This window comes from Quercus suber, unplaced genomic scaffold, assembly GCF_002906115.3.
Source record: "Quercus suber isolate HL8 unplaced genomic scaffold, Cork oak 2.0 scaffold_527, whole genome shotgun sequence".
NCBI classification, from domain to species: domain Eukaryota; kingdom Viridiplantae; phylum Streptophyta; class Magnoliopsida; order Fagales; family Fagaceae; genus Quercus; species Quercus suber.
The window spans coordinates 239,812-254,430 of record NW_027069976.1 but is presented as its reverse complement, the minus strand read 5'-3'; the positions used below and the strand labels follow the sequence as shown (position 1 = coordinate 254,430).

Below are 14,619 nucleotides of genomic sequence, written 5' to 3'. Positions count from 1 at the left end.
TCTCAGGATTAGTAACTAATGATCAAGAAATAAGAGAAAGACTAACGAATATTGTTCAGATGGCTCGGCGAGATATAAGATTTGGTTGGTTTGGATTAAAATGAATAATTTGCGACAAATCTTAACATTTTTAGGCTGCAAAAGTCTCTCATTCCTTGCATGTTTGTATATACTTATTTTTATTTTACTCTACTGAAAAAGGGGATGATGTTTAATGACAAAAGCTTAGAAACTATAACCTCATATCATCGCTTCTATCTGCGAGTATACATTTTGGAAGTTTCATGTATATGTTACATCAAAAGCTTGTATATTGGTATCTATTTAATAATGTTACAACTAGTATCCTGTAACTATTCTGTGAGCTTTACCCTTTCATTGGATCTCAGAAAGAACCTAGGGAGGACGATTACAAAAAGGGAAGCATCTATCAAGCACATCTCTTTCTTTCAGGAATCCAAGTAAAGCCTAATTTTATCATATGTGGTATACGTCTACTGTTTTCATCATCATTATCTTAATTGATTCACTCTCTTCTGGTTGGCAAAGAACAAGACCTTGGAATACCATATGACTCATATGTCATTGTGACTGATGAAGAAACTGTAGCACAGGGTCGAAGGAGGGGTGTACCGGCCCTGCTTGAGGTTTCATTAGCAACTGGGGAAGGGCTGGTTGTAATATTAGCGGACGGCTGTAACTCAATTTCGGTGCATGCACCATTGGCGGTTCCAGGGTCATCAAGCGACTCATGATCATCTTCCTCAAGTGACATTACTGTGCTTGTGTCTGTGTGTATAGTGGAATCATCAGCAAAATTACCAAACCTCCTCCTCCTCCTAGCTGCCTTCCCCCATCCATGTATAGTCTCCCTTATTCTCTGAGGAATTAAGGCTGCCTTATAGTTTGTTCCCATCTGAAAATGAAAAATAAAAATTAACTCCTTGCTTGTAGGATATTTAGTAGATAAAAACATGAAGGCACAAAACATCTGCTGCTATTAATGAGATCTATTATTAAATGCTTCACTTGATGCATCTGTATTAAGTAAAATACTACAATCTTGTGATACATAGCCTATCTTAAACAACAATAGACATCAGAATGAGGCAATCTACTATCCTAACACTAACATTGTGTTAGTGATTTACTGCTACATAATAACATGGAAGGGAAAGAGTAAATTTAGTAGTAATGTCAGGCTAAATTTTAATAGAAGAATATCAAGAACTAACAAAACTAGCAAAAACGATAACAGAGGCTGAACATGTCATGTCATTTACAGGCATTCAGAAATTATCTGGCAAGCAATATAACTAGCAAACGTTAATTACACACTCAAATTTGCACACTTAATTAAAATGTTCTGTATATGTCTGGAATCAGAAAATCCAATAGTTAGTTGTACTAATTCATTGTGTTAGAAAGAAGGCCTCATTGTCCATCCTCCATAGAGGAAGATAACTGAGCATGGCTGATTGGGGGGTTAAAGCATAGTAAGAGATGAAATATATTTATCTGGGTGCATGTTGTATTTTCCTATAAAAAAGTTAATTTCAAAATGCATTGACCATAAGCATGTTCTCAAAGATAACAGTTCCCACCAAGTATTTTATTTTATTTTTTGACAAGTAAGAAAGATGTATATTCAAGAAGCTACTTTATGCATGAAAAGCATAAAGCAATCCAAAAATACAGAGAAAAGAAAACAAAATAGAAAATTAATTACAAAGGAGAAGAGAGTTTAGGAAAAAGGGGAGAGAATCACTAGAAGTGAGTCCCCAAGCCCGAGACCAGTCAAAGAAAGATCCACTAAAAGAACAAAGCAGCTGATCTCTAGAACTATCTAAGTCCTCAAAGGTTTGCTGATTACGTTCCCTCCAAATACACCACTGTAGGCACAATGGTACTAAGTTCCAAATTTTTGAGGAATGCTTCCCCAATCAATTCCACCAACCAAAGAGCAAATCTGAAACCGTACTAGGTAAGACCCACAAAATCCCAAAAGACTTGAAAACAAAATTCCACAATCAATGGGCCATCTCACAATGAAGTAGTAAGTGATCTATAGTCTCCCCACAACAATGGCACATAATACACCGGCCAACAAAATCAAAGCCCCTAAGTCTCAAATTATCACCTGTAAAAATCCTATTCCAAGCTACAATCCAAACAAAGAAGGAAACACACCTAGGAGCCTTGACTTTCCAAATACCTTTCCAAGTATTATGGAGTAATTACTTTGCTTTTGTTGTAAAAGTAATCGAAATTCCTTAGTTAATCACATTAGCAATCAAATTTGTGATACAAATAAATACATGCTTTCATGCAAATGCTAATATCCAACTGACCATTTAGACAATAATACCTGAGTAACCAATGCATATAGTGGCAAGGTGCTGTAGCTGCACAGGAACTGTCCAGCAAACCTACAGGTAAATGACAGTAAAAAAGGGCCCATTGATAAAAAATTCTAAACAAGATCATCACAACTGGTTCAAAAGGATGCCTACCCCAAAATCAGCCTTAAGTACACAAGCGTATGATTCCATATAAAGCAAGAATTATATCCAAACTGCCACTGTAGTCACAAAAATAAAGATAATTTAGTTTAAATGCACAGATACTACATCATTGCATATTAAGTAAACCAGGAATTTTTTTTTAATGATTTTGTAACCACTAAATGCTTTGTAAATATTTTAAACAGCTTTGTCAAAATCACATCATTTTCTCCACTAATCTATGTAAGATGAAATAAATTTCCAAGTCAATATAACATTATTCAATATTGTGCAGAAGAAGTCTTCTCCAGCACTCCAAATGAATACCATTCCAGTTAAGGAAGAGGAAGTACCCAGAACCAAAAGAATGAAGCCAATTCAAATGCGTTCTGCATAGAGTTAAGAAAAAGAAAGAAACAAGCATATCAATTTTCCTATTCAATATTAAACCAGTAGAGAACAGATCATTAAGGACAAAGAAAAAGGGAACTGTAGATGCCTTTTGCCAACCTGGAACAGAATAAAATGGATCAAGGACAACAATAGTTCTGGCTTCTTAAACCAGAAAAGATCATCTCGAGGCCTCAGCTTTGTTCCTGAGAAGGATCCAGTATTCTCTATTGCCAAGGTTGCAATTACGTGCTGCAACTTTGTGCCCACCAGAAGAACAAGCTGCACAAGAACATGTAGAACAAATTAACTTACATGTACGTGAGGAAATTGCAGTCATTGAACAAATTTAAGACAGATGAAGGTTTAACTTAGAAATTTCGCTCCTATTGTAGATCCTCCTACGGGAGATTTACACTATTTTTGGGAGTTTGTAAAAGAATGGAATGGATAGATTATAAATAAATGGAACAGAATATGTTGTATTTTTTCTAATGTGTTTGGGAGTTCATAAAAGAAGAAAAATGAAAATGAATATATATATATATATATATTTACTAACATACCCATCACTTTTTATTTTTCATTTTAAAAAATAGGGATAAAAATTATATTTCACCTCCATTTCATTAAAGGAATGATTTCTTCCATTTTTTAGAAGAATGCTTAGGGAGGAATGGAATTGAATGATCATTTCCTTATAACTATTTTATTCCTTCCAACTAAACTCCCAAATAAGTGAATAGATGTCCCCTTAAGATCCTTTTTATTCTATTCATTTCCCTCCTTCTGAACGAATTGTTAGTTTTAAGGTGAAATATGTTGATTGTTGATTATTTTTTTGAAAGGGAAATCTTTCGATTTTTTATGCAACTGTCAGTTTGTCAATGTACAATGTATTGAATCGGCATAACTGTTAAAGCTACAAATGAAAAAAAAAAATAATAAAAAAAAAAAGAAGAAAGAAAAAGAGAACTTACTGAAATAGGAATGATTGCTATCCAAAAATAGAGATTAGACCCTGTATTGGGCACCAGAAAAAAAAAAAAAAATGATTGCATGTTTAGAGAATTCGCAATGCCTTGCGATCAGGTCAAACAACAATCTACAAATGAGATATACAACTATATGAGAAGTACAAGGCTACAAGCTATATTGATCACAGTGACTGGAGAATTCCTACAGAAACAGTCACTTCGACAAGGGAAAAAAAGAATATATATATAGAAGGACTAGAAGTATAATCATTTGACCACAGTTTAAAATTTCCTGTATTAAACCAAAGCAAACATAAAACAACTATTTATGGCCCCATTTTGCAGTTGCAATACCTTTTACATTAAACAGCATGAAAGCAACAACGAATCCCCAAAGTGGGCCACTGCAAGAATTTACACAAACAAGCGCATTAGATGTAAATTTTTCAAAGGATTTTAATAATGCAAAACAATACTACTATCCAGGAAAAAAAAATCCCCTAGGTTCTCTATAGGCAAGTACACTCCAGTGGCCCTCCAAATCCTGCTTGTCCTAGACTAAACAGTAAAATTCCCGATGCGTATATAAGAAGAGAGCTGAAGGAAAAATTGGAGTATTCTGAAGGAAATCCTGTATCCTCATCTGGTTGCATTGTTACATATCCTAGAGACATCCTTTCATTTATGCCCTTGACATGGACCTTCAACTCAGCTTTAGTAAGAGTTCTGTGACATTTCTTTACGCCATTTCACCTTAAAATGATTTTATTTGAGGAATTTCTAACCAGTGTAAGCTTTTAAGATAATTAATAACATAGAATAGTATGATTAAGAGATGAACACATAAGGTAAATCAAACTAATAGAAACCTATTTGCAAATAATTTCCTGGAAGTATATAACCAATAAAATGTCAAGAAGATTGCAATTTGATCTCAGTAGCAAAAGCAAATCCAAAGTGATGCTTAAAATTCAATAAACAGAAGATAAGAGGTCACCATGTATGAGCAGAAACTAACAATAATAGTTTGAACATAATGTGGCAATAAAAAAATAGTGAACTGTAAAATACAAGTTACCTCACACCAACTATCATTTGGAATTCATCTTCCATGGAGCGGACCATATAGCTATGAAAATCATATTTTGGTTGGAGGTTGTGATTCTGCCATGAATAAGGAAAAAAAGTAAATATTCATATAGAAGTTGGGATAAAAGCACTTCTAACATAGCAGCAGGAAATAACAGATCTCACAATGTTGTAAATATAACTGATTCGAATGCAAGAGAATAATCACTATCGAAAAATGCATAATAGAGTTCCACAGTGGAAATCAGGACAAATTCAAAATGGTCAAGACTTATCAATATAATAAAGCATAATATATTGGATTTTGTTAATGAATGCCCTAAGGGCAGTAGTTAAGATGCATTTAATGCTTTATTCTAAAATGTTTTTATACATTTTTTTAAAAATAAAGTCAAACTGTACGCATCCAAAAAAGCACACACAACCACAATGACTTTGTGCTTGTAAGCCAATGACTCATTAGCATGTGTATCTTATTTTTTGAAAAGTGGCATTACAACTCATAATTGAACATTTATTAGTCTTTAACTTGTGCCCTTAGGGCACTTGTTAATAGGAACCTATTATATCTTAAAGATACATATAACCTGAAATAGTTGCTAAAACAATTCAAAAGTACTATGTATAGTTTCCTATGTATATTATGAGAAGAAATGTTATTTTAAGAGTTTTGCATCATAATATTGTCTACCAAAACTATACAACAAGTTCATAAACAGATACCATCTTCCTCTTTATTACCAGACGAGTCTTAAAATAACAGTTCTTCCAGCAAAATATTGGAAAGTTGCATGAGTTTGTGATTTGAAAGATTTATATGCTTCTTTGTTTGGTGCTTTTTCCCCAGCATGGCAGACATGCAAACCTAGTTAACAATATTAAGATTGACTCAAATTTTTGGATGTAACATAAACAGGGGTAACCTGTGGTAAGACAAGGTTTATATAGTAGATTTTAGAAAAGTATTTCTGAAATTAATATCTTAGGATGCCAGGCTAAAATTATCTCTTAAACTTGTGAGAACATTGCATACCACGATGAAGCCCTTACGGAGTGCAAGGTAGTCAGCACGGACCACTGAACGCCCAAATTGCCGGAAGAAACATGTCTGCAAGTTAGCAAAACTATAAACCTTAATATAAACATTATAACACAACAACTTTAGATGAGGATAAATTGATCCTCTTTCAAAGAGAAATATCAAAGAAACAATACTCTTGAAGTTAAAAAAATAATTTAAAGAAGCACACATGCATGGACATCACCAAAAAGCCATTTAGGTGTGCATGCATAGAATTTCTCCCCTACAGTTTAATGATATGTTCTTTATGCTGTTTTATCAATTAAATATTAGTAGTTATTAAAATATTTTTTCTTATTTCTTTTTTAATAAGTACCGCTAAAGAATAAAGTACAAGAAAAATAAAAGTAGTGAACCTACCACCCAGATAAGGAAACTATTCTTGGACAAAGGGTTTGATGTGTGAAATTTGACAAATGTTGACTGCCTTCGCAATATCTGCTCTCTTGTGATTTCTATTACCAAAAAAAAAAAAAAAAAGGAATTATTGAGAAAAAAAAGAAGAGAAAATCTATAATAGCAACACTATACCACATCAACTAAACTATAAAACTCTATTGATCATAAGCATCGAATAAGATCATAACTGATCACTCCAAAACCAGTAAGTACTTTGATAAAAATACAGTGCCTGCAAATTAAGAATGGTTCCTGGGAAGTCATTAAGATTGGCATGATACATCAATTCACATCTGATCTCTTTTCTTCTTCTTCTTCTTTTTTTCAATAATGCAAGTACTCTGTTATTTTATAGAAAATGCAAGTGTTTCTTTTCTTGCATCAAGATCATAAAAATGAATAAAACAATGCAGGTGAAGTACTCTGTTAGTTATATTTTATGCTAAAAAAAATGTAAGAGTAAATACAGTTCAGAGTCAAACTTGACCTTGTAGGAGACACTACATTATATAAAAGACATGAAACAATAGCATTACGAATATAAATTTGATTTCATGAATCTTGATTAGAAGATCAATTATTGGAACTCCTTTCATACTCAGGCAATTGATGGAGAAGTGTCTTACAGGTGTTCACTGGCGGCTTCAAATGGGGGGGATATGAAGGAATGATCTGGTGGTTCTTGAAAATAAGGGAATTTTAACTTGACAAGCCTATGCATCTAAGGACATGTGAGATAGAGCAAGAACAAGCTTCATATTGTTTGGGGGGAATGTCAAGTGACTTTCTGATCACAATAACATTTTCATTTTTCAGTCAATATCAAACCTTCATATTATTGCACTTATTAAACTTACTGAACATATACTAAAAGATATGCCATGGTGCATGTTATCTGCTTATTATGATCTGCTGATGAAATTGAAGTATGCTGCATATCAAGTCAGAGAAATAAATGATAGAGATGCTTCAAAATATAGAGTTTAGGATAAACCAAACCAAGATAATAAAAGAAAAGCACTTCTCACTGAACCAGGCATGAAATTAAGGTTGCAGAGGAGATTGATTACCATGATACATCCAAAGTAGAAAAAATGCCCTGAAGTGTCAATAAGAATGAAGTGGAGCCAGTAATTGGAGCAGTATGTGATTGCTTCCAAATGTTTAAATCTTGGACTGCTTTGTGATCAGTGATATATGAAATCAAAATGGGAAACACAATATCCATCATGCCAACCCATGTTTTTATGACACCCAATACTGGATAGTTACAAATCATGTCCTTGAAAGGAAAGAATCAAGGCTTGCCTACAACTCTTTTAGTTATAACCGATCTTATGTAAAAAATCAGCCTAGGAATGGGAGACAATAAATTTGCTGACCTGAACAAAACAATATACCTTGCCAATGAGCTTTAGCTCAAATGATACCTCCTCATCTTGTAACACCAAGGCAGAGGGTGAGGTTGTGGGTTGAAGCTACATGTTTCTGTAACTTACCAATAATTAAAAAACAATAGACCTAAAAGATGGAAAAAGGAGGATACTAACACTATATTATATTGGTGTCTCTCATTGAGCTATAATGTTATATAATTTTGCTAGCTTTAGGAGCCAAAGGGCCTCACTCACCAGAGGTTCTTGAAAGGAAAAAACTTACACCATGCACATTGGCAGTGCTGTATGCTGTGTGTTAGAGGAAGGAGCAAAGCTATTTAAAGAAAGTACATGGATGCATCCATACTCGTGACCAAGATATTTGGATTGGTGGGAAGGAGCAGTTAATATAATAAAGAAATCCTTATAGCTGAAAACTGCTATTATTACTTGATGGTTGCATGAGAAAGCCTCTCCTTCAGTGACAAAAACATAAATATCCATTTTTTATTTATGGCTGGGAACTATTCCCTACTAAATTACTATAAGCTAAATCATCTCTCATTCTCTTGCTCTTAAAACCCTTACCTATTGATCTCTATTTATTTCTAGACGATGATAGTTCTTGTAGTCCTGAATCTATTAGATCTTACCAACATTGCTCATAAAATTATAGCACACATATTTTTCTTTCAAAAGGAAGAAACTCTAAACGATGTAGGATCCTAGACAGTCAAAAAGATTCCTAATGCATAGTTATCTAATAATAGATCAAACCAAAATTGCCCATAAAATTATTGCACACATATTTTTCTTTCAAAAGGAAGAAACACTAAACAATGTAGGATCCTTGACAGTCAAAAAGATTCCTAATGCATTAATTATCACATAAAATAATTGCCTGAAGGGAAATATCAAAGATGACTGTTAGTTAATTATACCCACCACCACTTCAGCTTACCAGTTAAATCATCATGCCGGTCTATGTGAGCCTCATCCTCCCATAGCCTCCAGCTGTGAATCTGGTGGAATTTATACAATTTTAAACATCATTACAATACAACAAAGGCACTTGCAATCTATTTTCATTGATTCCAGTTAAGTTACCCAGTATATTAAAAATATCAGTACACAATACACTTTCAGAGAAAGGATCAATGCATATAACTTGATTATGTACCATTTCCTTTAAGAGCAATTTGACAGAAACCAAATTAAGCTCAACAAAAAATACATTAAGCTGCACATCATACACTCTAACTTCACATATGTACAGCAACATATTAAGCCCTGAGAAGCTGAAGTAGTACCAAGGAGATGCTTCTTGCTTAGAAACCAAAAAGGCATGTTGTAACATGAACATACCAAATAGGACCAATAAAGTGCTTGGTCTCCTTTTTTCAGAAATTTGTTTGTATTTTGCTTCAGGTTTAGTAGGTTGTTTTTTCAGGGGATTAGGTCTACTCGATTCTTATTGGGTATCCACCTAAATAAGCTGTGGGGTGTTCTTGAACTCCAAATGTCCTTATGCTGGTTTAATATTTTATACCCCCAACCCCCCAAAAAAAGTCAAAAAGAAAATTAATAGGATATGAATTAAAACATTTATACTGAAAAAAATTGGTACTCTACCACATTCCATATCTACTAAATAACATCTCCTGGATACAAAAGAGTATGCAACCTCTACTTCAGCTGATGGCTCCTTAGTAAGGCCATGGCAGCCCCCATGGGCAAGCAGCTAAGACAGCGTTTCGTGGGCACGTTGCCTTGGGTTTAACCTCCGAACGGAATGGGGCAAAGAGTACCTTGCCCATGTTGGCAGGTCTGGACCAATAACTTACATACTGTTGGTGTATCAAAGTTAACATGATCCATACTATTTGTAGCTTGCAATTGAGAACCTTAGACCAACAAGATTTGACATTGCAATTTGATATGAAATCACACCAAAATAAGACATCAATATTTCTCTGAGACTTTGTAGACAACTATAGAGCAAATGAACATGGAACTTCTCGGTTAGGTTAAGTGTACAATTCAGAATGTCTAACCTTCACAATTGCAAGCAACATTGTCAAGCAGCTGTAAGATATATGTGTTATTGCCATGACAAAGATGAAACGGTGCAACTGCTCAAGACCTTGATATGAGACAAATGGCTCACGATCCTGTGGAACAGAAGAAATTCTATATTATCCAAAGATTATTCTGAAATTTTACATATATTACACATAAGACGCACATATCTTTACAAACGCGTGCACACACACACACACACGTGTGTGCGCATGCGCATAGGCGTGTATTATGCATGTATTTATAGAGATTTTTGGTTTATTTCTATAGATAAGTGATGTACCTTTGGACAGGTATTTTGATTCAAGTTATTCAACACCCTCCTAAACAAGTGAGGTAGCAAAGAAACCATCAAGAGTTTACGGTCCTCAGATGACTTGTTTTCAGTTTCTTTCTCAATCTCTGATCTGGAGCATGGAGCAAAAGTGCTGTCATAAAACCTCGATGGGATGCAAATATTTGCTATCATGCTTGAGGTAGCCGTTAAAAGAAGAGAAATAAATCCAAGCAGCATCAACTCTGATGAGAGAAGCACATAATGAAAGTTTATAACTGAGTGTTGATAAGAGCCTCTTATCACCAAAATGTAAGACTAATGCTTAATACCTTCTTTCATTTTCTCCACAGCTGCAAGCAAGGGCTTTCGGTTAGTTTTCCGTAGCCACTGAAACAGAAAAACCACAACCTCAGATGGAATACATACATAAGTTGTACAGTTCATATTGTCAAAAGTATTGCAAAAGGGCACATCAAAATTTTACGGGTAAGGAGAGAAATGATTAAGAGTCAAATATCTTGTAGAGTTGTTAGTCTAAAAAAATTAGCTCTTTTATATTTCAAATCACTGTACAATGATTCACTGGGTTGAAGCTTCAAACCTAAATCAGCGTGTCTTATGTAACTCAGGAAAAGATGAGGCACATCATGTGTGTTATGAAGCCACTAATAGATACCCATAAAATAGTTGATAAGATATATACAGATTAACATGAACATCATAATGGAAGACCCAACTCAATAAAGCTTCATCCCAAAATGGGTCAGCAATTGAAATGCCCAAACTGGTGTCAAATGGACACTTCAGTCAAACTGGAAGCTTCTTACCAGAGTTTCCAAGGCTGTACAAAAGTTCATGTTGATATAGCTGTGCTCAAGTCTTAGGCACCAAAAATAAATTCAAATGTCAGCGTGGAGAATTGAAAGGTTGTGTAATCAGGGTATCCACCTAAATAAAGTATAAACAGACCAACTTATCTTCTAAATTCTAAGTGGAAGTTTGCAGAAAACCATCCACCATTAGAAACTAAGATGGTGGGGTGCAATGCTATTTGCCAACCCAGACTTTCTGTCTTTCTCTGTGGATGAATCTCAAGCATTTTTTTTTTTAGTCAAAATATATTATTACCAAAGTGCCTCAAGGGGATTGAGCACGTAGATAATCACCAAAGTGCCTCAACAAGCCCAGGGATAGCTCCACTTGATGGGAGAAGTAAATGGTAATATTGCGTTGTATAAATTCTATCATATATACACGAGTCACATAACATACATACAAAAGCAACAAACTTTACATCAAGTCATCAACTAAATAAAGTTGTCTCAATATCAAATACAAACATTTGAAATAAATGTGGAACAGTCCAAAGTTTTAGTTAAGTTAAATGCGACCTCAACGAAGCTGATCCAATGCAAGAATAACTGTCCCAGATTGCAGTCAATAGATAAAAGCAGTAGTATATACATTGCAAAACTTAATTAAACTGACATGTTTGATTCAACAAGCAAAGAGAATACGGAAAACTACTTACATGGCTCAATCGGTGGATGGATCGTTCCACAAGCAAAGAAACAGCCACAAAGATTGTCAACACCGTAGCAACAGACCACGTTGGGGTCAAGGCCAAAGATCGCATTTCTTGGGTATTTTCAGCCATTCTGAATAATCTTACTCACACACCTTAAACCTTACCCCAAATACAACCCCCAAAAATTCCTACACTACAACAATCTCAGCAGAATTTCCTCAAATGTACAACTTACAATCCAAAATCCTCGTCCTTGATAATTAAACAGCATCCACATAGACAATCAGAATCAGAATGACTACTTGATTGTCCAAAAACGTACAGATATTACATAACATGAAATCAGAGCAAGTCCTAAAATGTGATCCCTTCAAGAATGACACACAGAGCTACTCAACCAAAATAGAAATACATACTCAGAAAAAGCCAACACAAAAAATGGGTACTCCTCAAATCTTAATTCCAAGCTCAAACAAACCCACAAAATGACAAATGCAAAAAAAGAGGGTATGTAAAAGAACCTGGAATCCTTGGAATCTTCGCTCCCAGAATCAGATACAACTTCAACAATCTTTATAACCAGAAAGTATCACTGCCACTGTCTCAAATACTAAATCTTTCTAGCCCCTTACACTGGAAAAATGTGGACTTGCAAAATCAGAACCCCAAAAGAACTTCAGCTTTCTCAATGAACCAGTTGAGCCCTGTAATTACTAATTAGTAATAATTTCCCAACTACTGCTGCTTCTTTTTCTACACACTCTCTCTCTCTCTCTCTATCTCTCTCTCTCTCTCTGTGGAAAGTTCCTTTCTTTCTTTCCAAAAAGCTCTCCCAGAGTCCGTGACTGTCTCTCTCTATAGTTTTCTCTCTTTCCTAAAATGTGTAACTTTTTTTTGGTCCCCGCAAAGCCTTGGAGATTCTCAATTATAGAGCACCCACATTCAGCTCTCGGATCTACTTTTCCACTTGTTCATCATGTGCACAAAAACAGATTCAGAAACTGGACACCCAGCTGGATCCATTTACCAACTCCAAGAAAAAAGTCATTTTTTTTGCATGAACTTGTTCTTCCTTCTCTTCTTGGGCTTGTAGAACTAGAACCGCCACACTGTGACACAGTAGTATTAGTACTAGTACTAGTCAAACAAATTTTTTTTTTTTTTGAGAAGCACTAGTCAAACAAATATATATATAAATTTAGGACCATTATCGATAGGACAAGGTTTCTCTTAATAATATGGGAGGATGGGACAGGTTTGAGGTTTCGTGTGAACTGTCTAGCCTAGGTAAACACAACTCAACTAACCAATGCATGTACCTTCACCAGAGAGAAGAGATCTTAAATCTCTTTTTTCAAAAAAAAAAAAAAAATTTTATAGGAATGAACAGGGTTGGAAAATTTTAAATCAGCACAGACAGAGAACTACGTCGTTCGGATTGTATTGCTGATTGTTCATTTGTTTGTGCACAGTAGCTTTTCACTTTTCCTTTCTCTTTTGCCCGCTAATCACGGAGAGTTGGACTCGGAAGAACCTGGAAGATGCACTGTTTCAGTATAAATTAGTACTAAAAAACAAAACAAAATGTTTTTTCAGTTTTAATCATAGTGTTACAGATTTGTTTGTCTGGTTTTAAAGTATGCATAATGGCCTAAAAATCTGTCTTTTTTTTTTTTTTTTTTTTGGGCTAAACTCTGTCTACTTTTGATAAAAAGAAAAAGAAAAAAATGATTATTGCATAATGGCCTAAAAATCTGTCTTTTTTTTTTTTTTTTTTTTGGGCTAAACTCTGTCTACTTTTGATAAAAAGAAAAAGAAAAAAATGATTAGATATAATGGTAACATAATTTTTTTTTTTTAGAATAATGCTAGAAATATAAATTATTTTATAAAATTTTTTATAAATGTGGTGAATAATTATTGATAAATAAAAAATTAATATTAATGATGGATCTAAATGAAAATTATTAAGAAGTTTGTTACATTAACATTTTGTAAAATTATTGTAAAATAGTTTGAAAATGTAACATCATTCTTTTTTTTATACTAACAATAGAATCTACTAAAGTACCTAATAATTACTTAATACCTAATAATTACTTTTTTTGTGTCGCAATTTTTCTCACAACTAAGAGTAGTGGAAAATATTGTGAGTATATTTATATGCGAGTCAACCACAAGAGAGTTACAAGAAAAATTGTGGCACAAAGTTGCTAGAAGAACCAAAATTGGAATAAGGGTAAAATATAAAATTATTTCAATTTTTATTTTTTCTCATGCTCAGTTAAAAAAAAGGGTATCCAAGTTTTGTTTTAATGTACAACCGGATGTTTGGAAGTGGTTATGAATTGATGTCACATTTTTAAGCACATGCATGTGAATTTGCATAAACAAATCATTTTAGCCTTTATATGAGGAATTAAATCATTTTTATCTTTTAACACATGTACAGTACAGAAAATGAATCACTCATCCTTTATATTTATTTTTACGGGTAACTTTACAATATGGAGGTCTAGAAATCTTGATCATTTATCTTGAATTAAACCACTTTTTTTTTTTCTTGGAGAAGATTTAGATCTTACCATATTGGTGATAACCAATAAATTTGTATAGACACAAGTTCATTTGTGTTTTTTAAAGAGAGAAAGGTATATAGTTCAAATTCTAGAGAAGATAGGATAAAATTTTGAAGAAATGGTCTATTCTATTGCATATATTTAAAATTTCATTTCAATTGCAATGACTTTATTCCAGCCTTTTAAAGCCGTATGAGGTATGAATACAATTTTTTCTTGTTCCAAAACGTAAAATTAGGCCCAAAAGCAAAAACTCCATAAGAAAAGAATGTACCTTTGTGACTTTGTTCATTGAACGTAAAACATTCTCTCTCTCTCTCTCTCTCTTTGGGTTTTTCCT

The 14,619-nt window shown here is 33.9% G+C and overlaps 1 protein-coding gene across 1 annotated transcript; it reads right to left on the bottom strand.

Annotated features, from left to right (window-relative positions):
• Positions 1-205: 205 nt before the first annotated feature.
• On the bottom strand, positions 206-13,062 carry LOC112018442 (MLO-like protein 11). The gene is made up of 15 exons (XM_024050964.2): positions 11,704-13,062; positions 10,502-10,559; positions 10,179-10,414; positions 9,871-9,987; positions 8,778-8,838; positions 6,402-6,496; positions 5,994-6,068; positions 4,950-5,035; positions 4,226-4,275; positions 3,875-3,915; positions 3,015-3,176; positions 2,858-2,893; positions 2,514-2,581; positions 2,369-2,429; positions 206-916 (listed from the first exon to the last, which is right to left on the bottom strand). Exons 1-15 carry the CDS (start codon positions 11,827-11,829, stop codon positions 527-529), a joined length of 1,662 nt encoding a protein of 553 aa, XP_023906732.1. The 5' UTR covers positions 11,830-13,062; the 3' UTR covers positions 206-526.
• Positions 13,063-14,619: the final 1,557 nt, after the last annotated feature.

What these genes read in the sequence shown, in the direction of transcription:
- LOC112018442 (XM_024050964.2), bottom strand. Translation starts at nt 11,829, where the DNA reads ATGGCTGAAAATACCCAAGAAATGCGATCTTTGGCCTTGACCCCAACG. An exon ending in ATCAAAATACCTGTCCAAAG is followed by an intron (nt 9,988 to 10,178) that starts GTACATCACTTA and finishes TCTGTTCCACAG; the next exon opens with GATCGTGAGCCATTTGTCTC. An exon ending in TCCATTTTATTCTGTTCCAG is followed by an intron (nt 2,894 to 3,014) that starts GTTGGCAAAAGG and finishes AACTCTATGCAG; the next exon opens with AACGCATTTGAATTGGCTTC.